This window comes from Amblyomma americanum, chromosome 2 (assembly GCF_052857255.1).
Source record: "Amblyomma americanum isolate KBUSLIRL-KWMA chromosome 2, ASM5285725v1, whole genome shotgun sequence".
NCBI classification, from domain to species: Eukaryota; Metazoa; Arthropoda; class Arachnida; order Ixodida; family Ixodidae; genus Amblyomma; species Amblyomma americanum.
The window spans coordinates 131,402,868-131,415,348 of NC_135498.1; the positions used below are offsets into that span (position 1 = coordinate 131,402,868).

Below are 12,481 nucleotides of genomic sequence, written 5' to 3' on the forward strand. Positions count from 1 at the left end.
TACACAGGAAAGAATTCGTGACATCTTTCAGTACTTCTTTATCCTTGTTTCAGTTATTGTTTTGAGCAACTGTCACTGCATATATTAGATGGACATCACAGAAATATAATTCAATCGTCAACTTAACATATTCTAAAATCCTGCACGCATGCAATTTAATTTACAAAACACAGGTTATGTGCAAAATCTGAAGGAGAGCGCTCGTGTTTTCTTTTTAGGTTTCGCCCGCATTACATTTTGTCAGTACTGTGTAATCCTGTGTATAACACTCGTGTGGAGAAAATCACTGCAGGGAGATTAAACCAGCTTTATTTAGTGCCGGACTGAAAGGCTGCTACACGATATAACAGCGCAGGTTATAAACCGTGCCATGAATGACGAATTATGCGCCATTACTGCAGTTCTGGTAGATCTGATACTTCGGAGATGTACCGCAAAGCAGATCGAATATGAATTCACAGCAGCTGTTGTTGACTCCAAGTTTGCTTTCGGGTACCCAGTAGCTGCATCCTTGCCCTGCATAAAATCAGAATAAGAATTTTTTTAATTAACTTACTCCCATATTCGAAGGATTAACGACAGAGGGCATGAATATTAATATTATGTAAAACACACTGATATCGGTTTATAACGATACCCTTTGTAATCGTTACAAAAAAACTGCAAAAGAAAAAAGCCATTGAGTATGCCTTGATATGACCGCGTGCATTTGGGGGGCGGGGGGGGGCGTTATTTTAAAGCATTCCATCTGAGTCATACGTACAGTTGAGTATAGCACGCTACGCTAGGCACGCATGTACTCTCATAGATTGGACAGCTTGGTTTTAGCGGGGGTACTTATGCCACGGCCCTTTACTATCATTGGTTGAGGCTGTCCGTAGGCTATAAATTGCTGCCGCGGAGCCACGTAGACACGGCACAAATAGAAAACTGACGTTGTGGCACCTATGTTCTCTTGAAATATATTGTACCTTCGCAACAATAAGGGAGGAGAAAGTATGCTCATTACTCCGTCGACATGCGTAGAAATATCTGAAGAAAGTCACTGTTTTATTGCGCAAAATGCGCAATGCCAACTGCTTGCTCTTATTTAGGGCAGCCTCACAATAAGATACCCTATAGAGCATATAATGAATGTGCGCATGGTAAAGAGCTCTTGACAGCCCATTTAAGAAGCGTCGCGTAGGACTGGCGTCAAATAAAAGCATATATCGAAACGCAGCATTGCATTGCTTATGACCCGTGCTATATGCGAAAATAGCTTCAACACTGTAAATGGATTTCTTTTAGAGTGCGTTTTTGTCAGCTGAGCTGTGCTGTCAGTTAAGCGTAACCTTGATGGCGTGGGCCCGACATAAATCACGAACTCAATCTCCTAAAAGCAACAGAGGACCTCTCGCGAAATGTACGCTTAACGCGTTAATGCCGTCCGCCACTAGCTGCTCTTAACTTATAGATTGCTTTAAGTATGCTCGCAGTGCTCGTCAAATTAAGTTGCAGTTTCAAGTCAACCCTTCAGCGCTTGCAGCCGGCGCTAGAAGCAGTTGTCATATCAGGTTTCATGTGACAATCCTTGCGGGCGGAAAAACTCGAACACGGCCAAGCTGTTCCAAGCTTCACTTATACAGATTGTCAGAAGCGCAAGTGCAGCAGCAAGCAAGCCACCATGGCGGATGTAAATAGAGAGGAAGAGCAGAAAGGGCAAGGACCATTCCCTGGGAGAGCAACTTTCTATTGTAACGACATTGACCAACTTTTGATTGTCATTAAACTTCAAAACACCCTGCACACTTAGAAAATATTTATCCACTCTCACTTCAGCTGCTATCACCATCTCTAAGAGTTGCCTACGAAGTGGAAGGAGAGTTTACTCTTGTCTACTGCTTCTCGCCATGTGACCTGCCAAAGGTTGCTATGGGCCTACGTCTAGCGCCTCTCTAATGCGGTGCGCGTGCTTGTAATAATATCAAGAGTATATTAAATTGAAAGATGCTGTCATCATGTACAGTCCAATAGACTTCAAAGCGCACCCTATATAAGGGTATAAATAGAGGCATTTCTTATTTGTTTTCTGGCATGTATAGTCTGTCTTTTTCGTCGTGGATTTCCGCAATGTGTTTCCAAAGTATTTACATACGGCAAGCGTTCTTAGGTTATTCGAATCGCATTTTAGGGCCGCAATATAACGAAAGGTTTCGAAAGTTGTTTTTCCCGCAGTGTATTGTTAAATTTGCATTGCAAACTAATGCCCGACGAAAATGAACTTAGTAGCTGTAGGACAACCGAACCAATATATATGAAAAATTCGCTGTGTTTATCGAATCTAAAAGAACTAGAATAGGGCGGCAAGCAGCTTAGTTAAGGGAAAATAAATAAACGTCACCGCAGTGTGCTTTCTAAATGCCAGGGAATACTTCTGATAATAAACGTGCGAAAATATTCAGCGCTTTCGGCGGTGTCGAAAACTAAAATTCTTTAACAATTGCTTTTTCTTTAGTCAGCTTATATATTTGGATGAAGCTTCACAAGTGCGTTGCGGTTGACTGGTCTCTTTAATGGCGCATTAGTAAGTCTTTTTTTTCGTGAAATTTTTGTGACAGGCAAAGTTTCTCTGCAAGCTCATCATGTACAGACTAAACAAAATAAATGAAAATCGGGACAAAACGTGGAAAAGGTAACTTGAAGGGTTCAGTAAAGTGAACGCCTAGTCCGCATGCGAAGACGGCCGCATGAAGCGTGGGATAATTTATCTCTCGGGCAATCAGAACAGTTATGAAGTGGAGAATGTGTCTGGGAAGTCGTCAGGGTTGATATCTGCTGAGACAGCTTTATGGCTGATTGCGATCTACAGCGGGCAATTGACAGCCAATACAGAGCCAGTATATATACCAAAAACTGAGCAGTCACAACTTGCCTGATCAATGCTGTGATCACAACCTCAGTTTCAATTGACAGGCTTCTCGGCCATAATTGCTTGGTAAGGTCTAAAATTAGGTGTTGGCAGTAAGAATATGCCTAATATAAGTCGTAGCATCTGTTTGTGTTCGCTAACTTTTGTTTGAAGGGATACTAAGGAGGACCACCTAATCAATCCTTCTAGAATAGGGCACCAGCCAGCAAATATGTCACTTTTACAAAGTTCCCAACTTCGATAAGCTCGAAAATAGAGCAAAAGCGGAAGATATCTAGCGGTGCCCCTCGAGAATTTTGTTAACTGCGCGAAGTTATTTGAACTGCTCGCTTCCAACAGTTCGTTTATGGACTTAAACGTGTTGCTATACTCTGAGGGGCAATTAGCGTCGTGGAGTTCAACACAGCTGTAACAATGCTGGGCGGTTGAGGGAAGCAAAACGAGGGCCACAAAGTCGGGGTACGTATATAGCCTCGCAATAGCACGCAGTGATGATGAAACGGGAATGTGCGAAACGTCACACGCTTCATGAGGACGCCATAATTTCAAGAGACCGCTGCATAGTGTGCTGTGTGTTGAGACTAATGTGGCGCCACCTGCCGATAAATATCGTAACAATCTTATGAGTCGATAAATATCGATAAATATTGGACTCATTGGTTGCATTTTCGTTCGTTTTCTTTGCCAGGCCGAACGTCCGCAATGTTATACACAAGTAACGTAACACCGCGTGTTTTGCTTGAATTGGGAAAAAGAAGAACAGGCACCATACTTTCTTTGCGATTTTCTTAGCACTGCAGTCACCTGAAAGCGCCGATAAAAACCTTGCAAACTTCTGAAAGGGCCACATATGACTTTAGAGTCGCATCTTTATTCGACAGGATCTTACTTTCACGTCCTTTCAAGTACCACATTACCGGTACGCGTTTTGGTGAATGTTGTTAGGAGAGCATAAAGTCAACTGCCAAAGCTCCATTGTGATAGACAGTACTGAACGGCTCGCGTAATGAACGGCACGTGTATATTTTGTATAAGTTGATTCCCTGGCGAGGCCACTGTACTACCTAAAGTTGGCAGTGCACATTCGCCTACAAGAGTTTGGAAAGCTTTATAGCGTTTCTTTGTTCTAGATAATTGTGAGCAGCAGTTTGACTATACAAGCCACACCTTCTTACATCAGCTACTTAGAAAACTGCTCGTCCTACTCGTTGTATTATTTTTCTACGTCTCCGCTTCCTGGAAAGTTCGCATTGCTCAAATGTCTACGTGATATGTGCTCCCCTTCTGATTTTCCCAGCGAGCTTAAATTCCGAGCTTTGCTAGTCTGTCGGCTTCGTTTGAGCTTGGCTTGGCGTGGTCTGTCGGGTATGGTTTTGAACGACGGTGCATTATTCGACTTCGAGGTAGGAGTCATAAGTACCAACCATTTCACATTCTCTCCAACCTTGCAAGGTGTCGTGACTCTGTGTCTGGTTGATAATATCTTCAAGCATAATTTTTCATAGTAAAGTGGGTGGGAATATCGCGCACATATAAAAGTTGCCACATTTTCCTCTTATTTTCTTTGTGGTGAACAGGCTGACAATCGCGAGACTTTCTGTGACGTTGCTTTTTGAATACTGTAATAATAATTATGCTGAAGAATACGAGTTCAGATGCTGTGTAACCTTGCGGTCAGTTCTGTGTCCCACAAGAAAAACGTAAACTGAGATCTTCACTGTCGCATTCTTCTAGCATCATAGACATCCGTTCGTTGGCCAGCTGCTAGAATCAGCTTCTTACCTGAGTTAATGTAGCTGTGGCGGAAAATTTTGCAGTTCTCGCAATCCCTGTATGCGACAGTCAGGTTTAAGGCGATGCTGGGATCTTTGGGAGAAACGATCATATTAGGTACAAAAAACATGATAGCAGAATGCAGCCAGTGCTTATCACATTGCCCTCTCTTGTCAGACATTAATGATTTGACCAATATTTAGCCTTCCAAAGCAAATAGAGGCTTTTTTATGAAAAAGTCGCTTGAGTTTTATAGCCCTAAAAACAGTTTTTTTACACAACTTGACAAAAATATTCCTTTTAATCTTTTGGAGTGTCATGTTTTAGGTTTTGTTCAAGATGCTTGACTCGCGTATGCCAATCAAGCGCACTGGTTTTTCACATATAGAACTCTTTATTATAATGTAACATATGCAGCAGAAATATGATGCAATGTAAGAAGCTGTTTGGTTTGCTTTATTGTGTATGCCGCCTCTTCGCTGATAATAATTCCCTTTAGGGCCAATTGTACATGAATGCTGAGTAGTGCGCTTGGTAAACAAACTACAAAAAGAAAAACCAGTGAAATGCTAAAATGGTGATTCCTGTATGAAAATAATCCGAGTGTTTGGCTTGAACAAGGAATTTGAGTCTAGCGTAAAACCACACTATTGGCAAAGTTGTGTTACCAGGATCTTAGACTGTTTTCAGTATCGCAGCAACCAACGATTTATTTTTGGCCTAATATGCACGACCATGCCGTTGGTTCTTTTTAATGATTGTTTTCAACTCAAAGACACCCGTAGTCTCAACGTCCACTGAGCATTACTGCTAATAGGAAATTGTTTAGGGGAGACCAACAAAAATCTCTCCATTTTTGACAGATATTAAAAGATTGTTTTCGTTGTCTCAATTAGGCGGACTCACCGGTAGTGCTCTCCACGTTGATTGTGTTTTTGACGTCGTAGCCAGGAGTGGAAACAAGGGTCAGGATGACATCTCTGAAAACGACAGTAATAGTTGTCGGCTGGTCTACGTAAGCTTACATTACCACTATCAGTTTCTATTCTAAAACCTTGTAGCAATTGCTTGACTCGAAAAGTAGCTCTTAGAACCTGCCTTTAACTATACGCTTACAATCCGCAATAAATAGTGCAGTGTTCTCACTGTTGCCTAATATGTTATTGTCAAGACGTATGGAGCTGAGAGAACTAATATTATTTTGGAGAAATGGATACGAAATGTCCTTATTTTGCCCATCATAAAGCACTGTTCGCAGTTCGGCCGCTCGAAGCAGACACATCTAACATTTATTTGTACGGGGGCATGAACAGAGAAATCGGCAAATAAAATAGACCTAAAAGAGTTTTACCTCGTCGACTGACGCTAGCTTCAAAAAAAGAAAAGACGCAGAATGTCTGTCCCAATGAAACTTTCACACTACGAGAGAAATGTTTGCATATTCCGACAGAAAGAGGGTGCGCTAACACTTTTTATCTTCCTTTTGCGCTATTGTTTGAAAAAGTTGTACTTTCCAAGAGGATGTAACGAAAGCCCACTAAAGAAAAAAGACTTGTCAAAATTATCTGTTTTGTGCTTTTTAATCGTTATCGTTAATGCGTGCTCACACATGCTAGAAACTAAAATAGCTGCTCGACATTTGGCCTCCCCTTGGAGAGGGCAGGGCAATGATTCAATATCTTCAGTTTCCACTTGTATACATGTGCCGTCCGCATCGCTTTCTTCAGTATAAATACCTTTAAAAAATTTACACATAATGCTAGGTATTGTGGAACGCTGCCGGTGAAATTCTGCAGACTTCAATAGCAATTCATCGCGTCAAGTAGCTGACGCAAATGTTGAGTGTGTTTCCACGGGGCTTAGTTCATTACTTTCGCAGATCGGAACTAGTAAAAAAAAAGAATAATAAGCGGGACGCATGACGAATTCCAGAACCAAGTTTAAAAAAGAAGGGCATTGCACATAAATACTTACAAAGAAACGTTGGGCGAAAACTGGGCTATGGCTGTGGTGGAGCCGTTTGTGTAGGGACCCGTCTCGGTGGTTCGAATGCACGTGCCGTTGCCTCCGAAGTAGGGATCACTTTCAAAGTTTCGGTACACCTCGTACCACGTTTCGTTGAAAGGAAAACACTGCAGTGCGAAAGGAGAATGTTCTTAGTGCGTGTACGACAATTTCTTATATCATATTGCGCGACGCGAACAACCCAAAACACCTCAGTAACCAAGGGCTGAGATAGGTAGTGCACTTCAACAATTCGCGAAGTGCCTCACGGACAAGGACGCGAAAGCGATAAGGAAGCGGCTAAGTTGCATGAAAATGTCGCTTTATCTTTCGAATTAACACATCTACATGGCTTCCAGTAAGGAATTACTTTCTCATTTGCACATGTGTGACTACAGATTTACGGCCACAATGCAAAACCATGCATCTTTCTTCGAACTTTCGCACTTCAAAAGGCGATTTTTACCTGGCCTGTGACATGGCAAAGAAAAACGAAGCACAGAGCAGCTTCTTAGAAAAAGACTAGAAGAAGCTAGAAGGCCACCGTACTGTGCTCGCTGCGCTGTGTCAGCGCGGTGGTGTTCGTTCTTCCTCCAGTACTTGTCTAAAAAGCTGCGCTGTGTTCCGTTTTTTGCTTCATGAATCATCAACTAGTGCGGTCGGCCTCGCTCGCTATGACAGGAAACAGTGAGCAGTCCTTGAACGGGTAGCTGCTCTATGTGATAACCAGGGGGACGGGTGCCGTGTAGTGGAAATTTAGCGGTTACATTTTTTTCTCTGAACAGGAGGAAAATGTTGGAACTTTTTATTGTTTACTTTCATACACTCTTAGGGCACACAGCTCCGGTGGCACAATTGGGTCAATGCTTCCTCAATTTAGAAGCCAGCCTGATTAGCCGGTTTCGACAATTCAAGCCTGTCACATTACCAGTTCGTCCGATTTCTTATTCGCTAGCCTTCGCGTACTCCGCACGCGCAGTGAATGGGGCCAACAGGTGAATGAACAGGAACATACGTCGGAAAATGGGCAGGCAAGTTTTTTTTCTTTCTCGCTTCTTGGCGAAGCGCGCCTCATAGTGGTGTAACCGATAGCAATGGCAGCAGCTGCCACTAAGACGTAAGCCAGGGCTCCATATAAGGGGCGAGTAAAAGAACGCAGTGTTCCAAGGGGGTCGTTGCGAAGGAAGCGTTGTGGTTAGCTTCTAGATACAGGAGACGCTGCGCGATTCAACGATCTGTTCAAGGATGGCGTCTAATGCAATACGCCGGCGAGCATGAGTGCTGGCGACGGGCTGCGTCCTGAAGCAAGATATGTCGGTATATAGCAAGCGCGCCAGCGCGTTTATGCCCACAGCGCTCAATAAAGTGACCGACATGTTGAATACCTAGTGCAGCGCTTTCGCCTCCTGCGCCTACTGTGGCACCTAACTTTTTTCGCGTCAGTTTCGGCGGCCTGCAGTAGCTCTCTTGTTTTCTCAGAGTGTTCTTAATGAAACTGGCGCTTCGTAGTTATTGCTCAATCTGTTCTTTCTTTTCAAAGCGGTCTCAAACTCTTTGGGAACAACGGCAATTCGCAGAGTGTTCTGCGGAACTCCAAAACCGTAATCAGTAAATATATTCGTGTTCTCAATAAAAGCCTCGGTGCTATTCTAACACAAAGAAGCACGCGTAAGCAGGCAATCAGTTGCTATGGCAGCTAGCTCAGCCTACTGTGTCGCTCATCATGAATTCTTCAACACAGTGACTTACCTCTTCCTCATCTTGATAATCGCGAAGCTCAGGGTTATTGTCGAGAAACTCTTGACTCGCAATGCCTGGCGCAAAAGTGAAGCAAGCGCAGATAGAAAGGGCTAGGGCGAAAATCATAGTGAAGTTTGCAGTTCCAAGATGGGGTGATAGCGAACTGAATCGAAAGGCAAAGAGCTGGCCTTATATTTGCTGCTACCAGGGCCACGTGGACCTAACTGCCACGTGTAGCTAAGGAAAATCATGCAAATAAAACTTAAAATTATGCTGCCTGTTTCTGTCGACCGCTGTGCCGAGCTCGGTGGCGAGGTCACCTCGATGGCCTTCGTGTAGTGTGCAATTTTTCTTTAATATTGAACCGCGCTGTTCTCCCTACCCTTGGAGCGGAAGCAGTGTGCCGCACCTGTGTTAAGCTTTCTTTTTTCTTACTTGCTTTCACTTTTCTTTTATCTTTATTAGCGTTCAGCTACCACAAAAAAAAAGAATGCGTTCCGCTGCCATTCTTTGATATTTCAGTTCCTATTCTAATTTAGCTCTTGAAACCCGGAGAATGTAAGCTCGAACGCGAAGCTGATTCTAAAAAATAGCTTTCCAAATAGCATCCAGCTAAAAAATAATTACAGCAAACCACAACCCGAAGCGGGATTCCCGAAGCCTTAAAGTGCGCGCAAACGCTATGCCGTTTGAAACAGTAAAAGTAGACAAAGGAGGCTTAGCATGCTGCTCAGCCCCCCCCCCCCCCCCAAAAAAAAACGAGATAGGCAGAGAGCTGCATACCGTTCACCACCAAATGCAGCGAGGAAAGCTTGGCAGACTTTGTAGCTAAGAATAGAGGATGATGCTCAAAGCTCATCAAGCCGTGAGAGCAGCCAATGACGCCATGTAAACTTCCTCACTTGAAGAAAAGATGCGGGCTTATCTGGAGACAGTTTCAGCAACCTAACTACCTTGCTAATACATACGTACAACTTATTTACCATCTATCAGCTACGCATCTCCTGCAATGCATTCCATTCTTAGATCCACACTGACGACTTGGTAGACTAAGTATTATTGGGCAATAGCAAGGATCACTGAAGGAGCAAGGTACTCTTACGCTATCACTATCCGAAGATTGGGGTATGTTACATACGTTGACATACGTGTTAGTGCCCGAAGGAGCTAGCGAAAGCTCCCCGCCCTGACAATACTCTGGTCGGTAATTGGATGTAGCAATTGTTTCTTTTTTAACTTCCTTGAAAGTTAGTATATTGTGTACACCTCATAAGTGGATAATACGGGGAAAGTTGCGAAAATTTTGGAAGGAGGCACCTCTCAAGTGGAAACATTGCCGTTTTTACCAGATACTGTTTCGATGACCAATAGCTGCAAAGGTCATTCAACATCTTCAAATAATTTCGCTGCATCTGTACCTGTAGAGCTTCCTGTAATATGTCGTTGCAAACATGGGACCTGTCGCCCAAGGGCAATCAATGTATGCTGCTGTGACGACTGCAAAGAATTCAGAGTCCTCCCAAAATTTTTCAAGATAGAGACCATTCTACGCCGGTCCTTGTGCTCTTCATGAACATTTTTTCGTCGCACAGTTTTTGCTCAACGATGTACGGCAAACTTGCCCAAGAATGTGCACTCTTGAAAGACCATTCCTGAGAAACGGCATTCGACACCCTTCGCCATAATTCGTGCTTTTGATACATATTTTTTAATAGACGGCTTTCCCCACATGCTGATGTGTAAAAAGTGGAGAACATATGAAGACAACCGGGTGTCGAACCCTTTTACATGAAGAAGGTGCATTAGCTAGAAGAGCTACCGAAATCAATAATAGGCTTTCTTCACAGTGCGAGGAGCACACCTTGCGTATTTCTTTGTTCAAATGATCGCTTTTAGGCACGGGTATAATAATTTCTCCAGGACTGAGTTCATATGCCTTTTCGATTTACGCCTCGTTTTTGTTTTGTTTTTTTTTTTACAGCGAATATCTTTTCTCCTTTTATGAGCAGGTGGCACACAAACGTAGTGATTCTCAAAGAATAAAGAATAATATTTGCCTATAAAAGTAGTGCAGAGCCTTTCCTGCTCCTTCTGCACCTATACCTTGTCAAGCTGCGATTTTCGCCTTCCCGCATGCTAGCCTCGTACAAAAACGAGAAGCCGCACCTTTACTAAAAATCTTTCATAGTTTACATAAGACGTTTTTAACTTAGCGTTGACGTATTATCACATGCGTACGCCGCTTTACCCGACGCTTTCTGCGCACGCGTAGTGACATTGGTGGGACCAGGCGGGGTAACTCCCCGTAAGCAGGAGGCGTACGGTAAACCGGCATACGTCTTTGCTAATACGTCTCCGGTACGGTAAAGACGCCTATTAACTTTTATTAGCCGATGTCCACTATCCTCTCATTAACAGTTTATTTGCAGTGCATGATCTCCGTGGAGTGAGAAATTGAATTTGTGCACAACTTTATTTGTAGGCCTTTACTAAGGTCAACAGTTATTCGCATTATAGCCGTGTTTGGGTTGCTATGTGCTCAACATAGTGCTTCTTTTCGGCGCTGGTTCCAGTTGCGTCATACCGAAAATGCATCGGTTCTTAATAGACACATCTAGACACAAGGCAACTTGGAATTTCAGTTGAGTGTTTTCTTGGAGACATTGAGCATTAAAACCGAAAAGGCTTACGTGCTTACCACTCAGAGCCCTCTAGTAGCGTTTACTTCTTGAAAGCCTCCGTAGAAAGAATTTATTCATTTTTTTTTCAGGTATCTTTATTACTGCTCTACACTTTTCTCCTGGCCTGAGACAGGTGCTGTGGATGTTTTTTCCAGAGAAAATTCGATGGGCACGAGAAGTACAGTCTCATACACTCTGAGTATGAACACAGGAGTCTGCGACCATGCTCATCGGAGCACCCGCGAGTTCCAAACGGCCGTGCATCAAAGTGAAGTGGCAGACTACACGAATCACCATAACCAGGTGCTTCATGTGAGGGCGCTCAACTATTCTTCGGTGGCAACAGTACAAGCTGTGCTTTAGAAGGTCAGGGTTGCAAGTACATCTCGTTTTGCACATGTAAAGCGCCAGCGGAAGCGCACCTGCACAGCGGCTTGTTTTCAAAATGAAGTGACTGCGCACAACCTCGAGCAGTGTATCAAGGTCCTGCCAATGAAAACAAGAGCAAGGATGTGCCCTTGTGATTTCACGATAACGTTAGGCTCTTCCTTCCGACGAGATAACGGATTCCACATTGAATACTTTTTATATTCTGTTTTTAAGTGACACGTTACACATGCTTATTTGAATAACATGCCAGCCCACAGACCTTCGAACAGTGTTTTTCCAATGCAAATGCGCTGAAACTGCGTCGCACAGAATTTTAACCTTTCTTATTCTCGTGTAGGAGCAATGAAATACACAGCAAATCTTATATCTGAATCACACTAGTTGGCTGTGAAGAATCATAGAACATAGAGCATTACGCGAGACACTGCATTCGATGACCAGCCCTACGCATCGTCTCTTGTGCTCTACTATTCATTGTGTGAATCACGCGACGTTGTGATCTGTGCGCCTGTTTTAACTCAAACTTTATTTCAAGCGGACATGTTTATTTTCTTGGTAATTTAGGCCGTCTTGGTTTTATGACTACCAGTAAATAAATAATTGATTAAAGCAATGAAGCAAAAATCAAAATCTCGAAGTCATTCAAATTTTAAAATATAATGTCCACAATAACAACAAAAAGTAAAGAAAAATTTCATTTTCTGCTATAAGATTATGTCCTATAGTCACTAAAGTCCTATATTTCACTGAAGTTAATCTAGGCTACGGACACCGTTCATGCTTGTACGCCTCCATAGGCTCCATTGCTACATGTTAGCAGCGGTAAAGAATTCTTAATTTTAAGAAAGGAAGTTTCGCGCTTTAAAAGCAGTAGGACCGAACAGAAACAAAAGAGCACTTCTCGAGGCAAGGTGTCTCTTGGTAGGAACTTGTGAAAAGTCTCCCTAGTCGCACGGACAGAGTTCATGCATCTAACGCAATG

General features: G+C 43.1%; 1 protein-coding gene across 1 annotated transcript; it reads right to left on the minus strand.

Moving 5' to 3' along the window:
* Window positions 1-287: 287 nt before the first annotated feature.
* LOC144121800 (uncharacterized) lies at window positions 288-8,598 on the minus strand. Its single transcript, XM_077655198.1, has 5 exons — window positions 8,438-8,598; window positions 6,659-6,816; window positions 5,591-5,664; window positions 4,694-4,777; window positions 288-516 (listed from the first exon to the last, which is right to left on the minus strand). The coding sequence occupies exons 1-5, from the start codon at window positions 8,552-8,554 to the stop codon at window positions 383-385; spliced, it is 567 nt and encodes a 188-aa protein (XP_077511324.1). The 5' UTR covers window positions 8,555-8,598; the 3' UTR covers window positions 288-382.
* Window positions 8,599-12,481: the final 3,883 nt, after the last annotated feature.

Coding starts and splice junctions, on each gene's coding strand:
- LOC144121800 (XM_077655198.1), bottom strand. CDS start 8,554: ATGATTTTCGCCCTAGCCCTTTCTATCTGCGCTTGCTTCACTTTTGCG. Junction 5,665..6,658: donor TTTTCGCCCAACGTTTCTTT/GTAAGTATTTAT, acceptor TGTCGTTTTCAG/AGATGTCATCCTGACCCTTG. Junction 517..4,693: donor CCACAGCTACATTAACTCAG/GTAAGAAGCTGA, acceptor GATTTTATGCAG/GGCAAGGATGCAGCTACTGG.